Below are 7,647 nucleotides of genomic sequence, written 5' to 3'. Positions count from 1 at the left end.
TTAATAATTTTTTTTAAAAATAAATAAATACAATGTGAATTTATTCATATATAAAACTAATAGTGTATTTGATTTTCAATATAGAAACCTGAATTTTAATATATGTACAAGTTATGAGGGGAACGATATATATGCACGATAGAGATGGAATAAGTAATACATGAATAAGTACACCCTACATAACCTTAAATTTCTAAAATAACAATTTTTGTGAGATATTTTTTTTTTGGCCAAAATAACACTTATTTTGTGATGGAGATAGTATCTTAATACTAAGATTGTTCAAAATTGAACCATAATTGATAACCCATCAGCGAAATTAGCTTATTGACTTATTGGTACTGGATTATCGGATTAAAGACTGGTGAACGGATTAAAAATTTATAGTTAATGGCTTATTAGTGTGGGGGCGAATTGCTCAATTTTCTTATCGGATAAATCGTTAATTCGTTAAGAATTATCATACTTAAAGTTTTTACCCATAGATATATAAAGCATGTCTTGTAAACCTAAAAACTAAAACCTCATTCATTATTTTATTCACTTTTTAGCGTAAGAAATAACAAGCCACTTCTTGTGATTTTTAATCATAAAACGCAGTCGATCTCCCTATAACATAAAAGAAATATGAAATTCATTCTTAACTCAAAAGACAAATTATTCTTATAACACGAAGACCACAATAAAAATGAAACAATCCCAATTTGTATTTCACAAAGTTTGATATAAAATAAAAAGCTTCGAATCATGTCAAATTGTTGATTTTTCTATCAACCCAATAATTAAAAAATATTTCTACATATATTTTAGGTTAAAAAAAAATCATTTGATTTTATGTTATAACCTATTAAGAAAATTGTACGAACAAAACTCAATATGCCTAAAAATATTGATAAATAAATGTCATGGTATATACAAACAATTTAGCTAGTGAAAAATTGAAGTAAATACGAATAATCGCTTCATTTTTTATTCTCTTAGATTTATTTGATACACCATCTAATAATTATCCATTAATTATAATCCGATACTGAACTAGCCATAATCTTATCGATTTACTTGTGAATTAGTATATTTAAAAGTCGATAACTAATAAATTAAATCGTTAAATATAATTATCCACAAACTCAATTTGTGCGATAAGCACCCCTGCTTAAATCCACAGACCAAGAATTCTGACCTACATACCAAATCCCATCAAATCAACTCCCCTGATTTATGGCACTCTCTACTCTTGAGATTTGATAATCTGTCCCACGGACTTGAATTTAATAATAAGAAAAAAATACCCGCCAATCCTCAAATCTTTGTATATATATATGCACGTTGCCTGTTCCCGCAAAACTACAAACAAAAACTTCCTTTCGAACACAGTTTACAACTTTTTCATGTATTAGTTAAGAGCAATTTTCAAAGTCTCAATCAAAATATTCTGAGTTGAAATTCCATTTCAATTAAGAATTTTTATAGTTTCGGAGAATTCAATCTAGAACCCAAAACTTTTTTCACAACTAAAGCGTAATTTTCAACAATTCACTCAAAACGTGTTGAGTTGAAATCCCATCTCAATTAAGAATTCTTGTAATTCCGGAGAATCCAATCTACAAGAGAACCAAAAACACGCTAAAAAGTGATCAATGGCATTCACAACAAATTCGAATGGAAGAGTGAGCACCGAGGTTTTGATCCCGAAGAAATGGAATCACAGAGAGACTTCTTCTCCTGAGAGAAACATTATTTGGATAGAACCAAAACCTTATAATAAGGTATTGAAAAGTGTTCATGTTATCTATTATCTCTCCAGAAATGGCCAACTTGAGCATCCTCATTTCATTGAAGTTCCTCTCTCTTCCTCCGACGATGGACTCTATCTTAAAGGTAAGAATTAATGATTAAAAAGACACATAAATGTGTCAATTTTTTGTGTCTAAGTTTCCTACTTAAATTATTTCTAATTATTTATCAAAACACACTTCAACTATTAATTGTCATTTTTTGTTATCTGAAATATCTCCATCGTTCAGGTAGGATAAAGGAATCGAATCCTCTCCTAAATTTTAATTTTATTTTTCAAAATGAGGGGTAAGGGAAGGAAACAAATTCTCACCAACAATATGAAAGTTTAGGTCGCCAACCAACTGAGCTAATAAGATTTATCGATAATAACTCTAATTTCACTATTAATAAAGTTATCAAATACAGAATATTTATTTCTATTTATTCATATTTTTTTCTTATTTTCAGATGTGATAAACCGGTTGAATTTTCTGAGAGGGAAAGGCATGGGTTATTTGTTCTCCTGGTCCTGCAAACGGTAGTTTCCTGCATTAATTTTTTTTCCGATTAAACATAGAGTTAAATGATCGATCAAAAACACACATAAATATTTTAATTTTCTGAGTTTTATATCTGAATTATTAGATGTGTGAATTTATTTAGGTATACTGTTAACTATTATTGATCAAAACAAATCTCAACTATCAATTGTTAATTTTTATGAGGTTGTGTTTCAATAAATAATTAGTGATAATTCAAATAAAATCTCATACATTTGATAATTTAGGTATGAAATTCAAAAGATCGAGATAATTTAATTGTGTTGTTGACCATTTGATTCTTAAAAGATATCAAAGATTTTTAATTTTTGAATGCAATTTATGTGTTTGAATGTTGATGATCTCAATCTGCAGAAGCTACAAAAATGGATACGTGTGGCACGATTTATCGGAGAACGATTTGATTCATCCAACGGACGGTCACAACTACATTCTCAAAGGTTCAGAGCTTCTAGAAACTTCAATGAGTTCCCGATTTTGTGAGCTTTCCTTACATGAATCACAAAAATCACCTTCCGATTCTGATGAATATCGCGATTCTTCTTCTTCAATTAGGCCGACGAGGACGAAGAGGAATCAGTCGTGGAGTTCATTCGAGAATCCTCGACATGAGCACAGGTATAGGTGGTAAATATATGAGTTGGAGTTGATTTAGGACTGAGTTAAATAAGTTCAGTTAATAAATAGATAGATTATTGAAATACTCAAAAGTTATTTAGGCTGAAATGAACTAAAATACGCATCATAACTCAATTCGCCCACTCTTATTAAATTTTAATTACTTTACTTATACTTTTATAATTTTTAGTACCTTACAAATTTATTATTTTTTGTTATTATAATAATATATAACATATCAAATAAAGAAAATATTTTCTAAAAATTCCCGTTGAATCATTTTATGCTAAATACAATCTAAATTTTGATGAGTTGAAATGAGTTAAATTAATACAATGAGTCAATAATCAATCTAAACTTAAACGTGTAGGGTGAGTTATAATTTTTTTGAGCTAATTTTACCACCTCTAAATATAGGTTAATTTGCAAGTGTCAGTCAGGTCGAGAAATCACCGAAAATCTTATGATGCATGCGGCGACACAGACAGAGGAGAAGCGGAGGAAGGGAGGAATCATTGCGGAGCTGAGCAGAGAAGAATTGTCTCCGGCACTGTCGATGTCTAGCTCCGACGGAAAAGACGGTGCTGATAGGTCGAAGGGAGTTAATGTTGGAGATCAAACGGCTGAGAATGAGTTTAGTAGTGGAAGAATGAGTGTTTCTCGAGTTATGATGCAGCTTATCACTTGTGGATCGTCTACTTCAGCTGATTGCTCGATGGCAAAAGGAAAAAGTAGTACCAAAAATTATTGGTTAAGTTAGCATTTGATTATAAATTGTCAATTGTGTGTATTATTTTTTTTATTTCTCAAAGTAGTAGATTCAAATATTATTGACGTTTGGACATAAATTGAGTGATATTTTTTTTAAAAAAGTACCATGTGAAGTTATAAGTTGAAAAAGAATATTTAAACGTTGAAATTATATCTCACACATATATTAGCTTGAAAAAATGTTGAAATTTTATGAGGACATAAAGTTTTTTACTTGAGAAACCTTTTTTTTTCAAGTTTGAAGAGAAAAAATCGACACAACATACAACTGAACATCTTGAGCAACAAGCTAGAGATGTTCAAGTGCATGATCTATTCGAACGAGTCTGAGGACTTGTTTGCTCATACATATTGCAAGTAGTTTTTTATAAAAAATTGACCAAAAATTCTGGATATCAAAATATAGAAAAATATTTTTTGGGACAATTTTTTTTACTCTTTTAAAGAGATTGTTCATAAAATATGAAAAAAGTATTATTATATATATATAAAGAGCATATCAAGTTGTACTAGCCTCACGGTAGGAGTGTATATTGATCTTATTAAATTAACCCTATACTAAACTACAATAGCAGTGACCAGCCAAAGTCCCATTCAATTATATACAATTCCTAGTAGTAGTATTATAACAAAAAAAAATTGATGATTTTTCCACAGAGAAATTAATTCCTATAACTACATAACCTCTTTATTACTCTATTGGTAGACAATACTTATTTTTTTTCGATTTTCCACCTGATATCTGGTATCTGCATAGGAATCCCAACTAATTCAGATCGTGCATTGTAGGGCTCATTATGGGAGTGAAGCTCCCAACTTGATTTTCTCCATACCCAGACTCGAACTTGAGATTTCTGATTAAGAATGAAGTAGACTCACCACTATACCGCAATCTATGTTGGTCAATGTAGACAATACTAGTCATATAGTATTCTTCCTATATAACCCTATCCATTAATGGCACACATAACGATCTCACTGGTGGAATTAGAAATTTTACTAAGAGATTTAATATTACTGTAATATACCACAAATTACAATAATTACAGTTGAAATAATAAAATGAACAAAATGGAAAAAAATTAGATAATCTTCTTTTTGGCTGAGGTGCGGATATCTCGCCCTCTTTAAGGAGATTCAAGCTCAATGTGGCATAATCTACACCAATTCAACAGTACATCTCTTGATTTGTCTCCTCTAGGATACAACAACCCATCAACGATTTACAAATCAAGCAACTATGAATTAGTTGAAGAGTCCAAAGCTTCACCGTAAGAATACCTTCCTTCAACATATTAAAACTCTCACTTTTTTATAGTGAATATAGTTGTAGACTTAGAATATTTACTTTGTCTCAACTCTCTCTTTCACTTTTATAGTATATTTACTTTCTTTTGTATAGTGAATATAGTTGGAGACTTAGAATATTTTCTTTGTCACAATTCTCTATTTCACTACTATATTTGCTGTTATCATCTTTTTCTTATCACACAACAAAAGAAGAAACATATCTATTTATAGGTTAAGAATTCTCGCTACTAAAAAAGCTGTAAAAAGAGATAAAAAAAAGAAACCTTAAAAATAGATAAAAAATAAGAGACCTCATGAGGTCGCTTATTCCTTCAATTTATTTATTTAAATAAAGAGACCTCATGAAGTCGGTAAATGATAAAAAAATTCAGTGACTCAATATTAGGGACTTCAAGAGGTTGAAAATAAAATGCGGGAAAAGTTAGCGTCAAAATAATTTAAACTATTTTTAAAAAATTAAACATTGTGACCTCATGAGGTTGCTACAATTTTAATAAATTAATAATAATTATTAAATTTAATTCTTATAATATTTATTATTATTACAGAACCAAAACTAAAGATTTAGCTCTCTCAAAATCGTCTCTCAAATCCTTCCTCTCTCAAAATCATCTCAACTGCCCATATTCACCCCTCTCTCAAAATCCTCTCTCTGAAAACTCTCTTGCCTAAATTCTAAATAATCTGTTTGTTCTTCCATTCCAAGTAAGTTTGTAACTTTATTTTTTTTCTTATTTATGTATAGAATTGTATTTGAATCTATGGATATTTTGGGTCTCCTTTATTTCTCTCAAAATGTGAATGAATAGTTAAGGGTTTTGTTGCCTTGTTTCAGAACCACATTTATGCTTTTCGACATTCTGGTTGATTTCTTCCATCTTCAGTTGAGTTATAGCTTGTCTTATACCTCTATGTATTCTGTCTTTTTTGCATTTTTGGTTCTAAGATTTGATTCTTTTTTGCTTGTATATGATGCTTTTGTTAACATTTTAGCTAACCTTTTCCATAATATGTGAAAAGTCTTGTTGGAGTCTATTTTTTTTCTTGATACTTGTAGGGGTTTAACTTTTGTTTGAGTTGTATTTTATTTCATATTTCAGTTGAGGCAATTGTTATATTTTCAAACTCAATAATTGAAATCGGGGAGTTTTCGTTGATTATTAGGCTGACTTTTACATTGGGTGGAGCGGATAGAGGAATTGCGTATAATAAGGAAGAATTTGAGGAGATATCTAAGTCGGGGTTGGCAGCTAATTTGACATCACAGGTTTTGGTTGAGAAATTTTTGTTAGGTTGAAAAAATATGAGCTTGAGGTTATGAGAGACTTGACTAACAATTTAGTTATCATTTGGTAGCTTGAGAATATTAATTCTATGGGGGCACATACAAGTGACTTTAAGGAAGATTCCTAATTTTTTTTTGGTTTATTAAAAATAACATTCATTACATAATTTTTCCTGAATTTAAAAACATTGGGAAATAAATTGCATTAAAATACAGAGGATTGCCTTTAGAAATTGTTCTAATTGCAGGACTTCTCTCCAGTAGTGATACAATATTGAATATGTGGAGAAGTGTGGCTGGGAATGCAAGTTCAGTGGTAAGCACAAAAGTCCAATGCATGAAAGTGTTGGCTTTGAGTTACCATCACTTGCCTTCTCACCTAATGTTGTGCTTTTTATATTTTTAATTTCCCCGAAGGATAAACTGACTTTTGAAGATAAACTTGTGGAATTATGGGTTGTAGTAAATTTTTTGAAAATAGAAGAGATGAAAAGCGTAGAAGAGGTGGAAGAAAAGCATCTGAAAGATCTTATTGATAGAAATTTAATTTCCATCAGTCATTTGAGATTTTATAGAAAAATAGAGAATTGTGGCATACATGATGTGATCCATGAACTCAGCTTGTGAAATGTCAAACCATGAATATTGTGAATTATCTCGGAGTAAAGACTTTTCTAAATCTACCTTCTTAGTCCATGTTGTGTTCTTGTAAGAGTCTAAGTCGGATCAGTTTCTAAGGTGAGGAAGAATTAATTGTGTACCATAACAACAAGGCTCATTCTATAATTATATTTGGTAAATTCCATCAGTTCGTGCCGAAGTTTTTTTTATCACGATTCGAGGCTACCCCCTAGTCATAACATAGTGCTTAAGGCCACAAGTAACCCCAAGCTAACCCATGATCTGGTACCTGCTGTGAGTACTGAATAAAATAAAAATACAAGCATCATATGCGGAAGTTAAATTGATAAAATTTTTGTCAAGGTGTAATACTAAAACAATACCTGACATGTCTGAAACTGCTAATAAAATTGAAAACAAGTTTGATTATCTGAAAGCCTCTAAAACATAAGGAGTTGGTGGGACAAACCCACAACTAACTCTGACTGACTGAAATAAATGAAGTACTAAAAATAATGCAAATAAATTATCCTAGATGGATGTGGACTCACCACAACTATCACTGAGTGATGTTGAACTGACTAACGGTCATTGGGGAACTGAACGCCCGAACTTATATCATGAAATCAATATAACACAAAAGAGATATACGGTTAGTACTTTGAACATACTGGTATGTGAGATAGGGACTAACTGAAATACATA

General features: G+C 30.6%; 1 protein-coding gene across 2 annotated transcripts; it reads left to right on the top strand.

The window, feature by feature from the left end:
* Positions 1 to 1,345: 1,345 nt before the first annotated feature.
* LOC107857132 (protein SOSEKI 5) lies at positions 1,346 to 3,831 on the top strand. Of its 2 annotated transcripts, XM_016702084.2 has the most exons (5): positions 1,353 to 1,878; positions 2,245 to 2,314; positions 2,691 to 2,776; positions 2,892 to 2,954; positions 3,395 to 3,831. In XM_016702084.2, exons 1-5 carry the CDS (start codon positions 1,638 to 1,640, stop codon positions 3,712 to 3,714), a joined length of 780 nt encoding a protein of 259 aa, XP_016557570.2. In that variant the 5' UTR covers positions 1,353 to 1,637; the 3' UTR covers positions 3,715 to 3,831. The 2 variants fall into 2 exon arrangements, with proteins under 2 accessions (XP_016557569.2, XP_016557570.2); XM_016702083.2 differs by having other exon boundaries at positions 1,346 to 1,878; positions 2,691 to 2,954; positions 3,372 to 3,831.
* Positions 3,832 to 7,647: the final 3,816 nt, after the last annotated feature.

This window comes from Capsicum annuum, chromosome 1 (assembly GCF_002878395.1).
Source record: "Capsicum annuum cultivar UCD-10X-F1 chromosome 1, UCD10Xv1.1, whole genome shotgun sequence".
Lineage (NCBI taxonomy): Eukaryota > Viridiplantae > Streptophyta > Magnoliopsida > Solanales > Solanaceae > Capsicum > Capsicum annuum.
This window is presented reverse-complemented; position numbering and strand designations above follow the sequence as displayed.

Excerpts from the sequence above, each read along its gene's own strand:
- LOC107857132 (XM_016702083.2), top strand. The coding sequence starts at position 1,638 with ATGGCATTCACAACAAATTCGAATGGAAGAGTGAGCACCGAGGTTTTG. Across the intron at positions 1,879-2,244 it reads CGATGGACTCTATCTTAAAG|ATGTGATAAACCGGTTGAAT; the intron begins GTAAGAATTAAT and ends TCTTATTTTCAG. Across the intron at positions 2,315-2,690 it reads TTCTCCTGGTCCTGCAAACG|AAGCTACAAAAATGGATACG; the intron begins GTAGTTTCCTGC and ends CTCAATCTGCAG.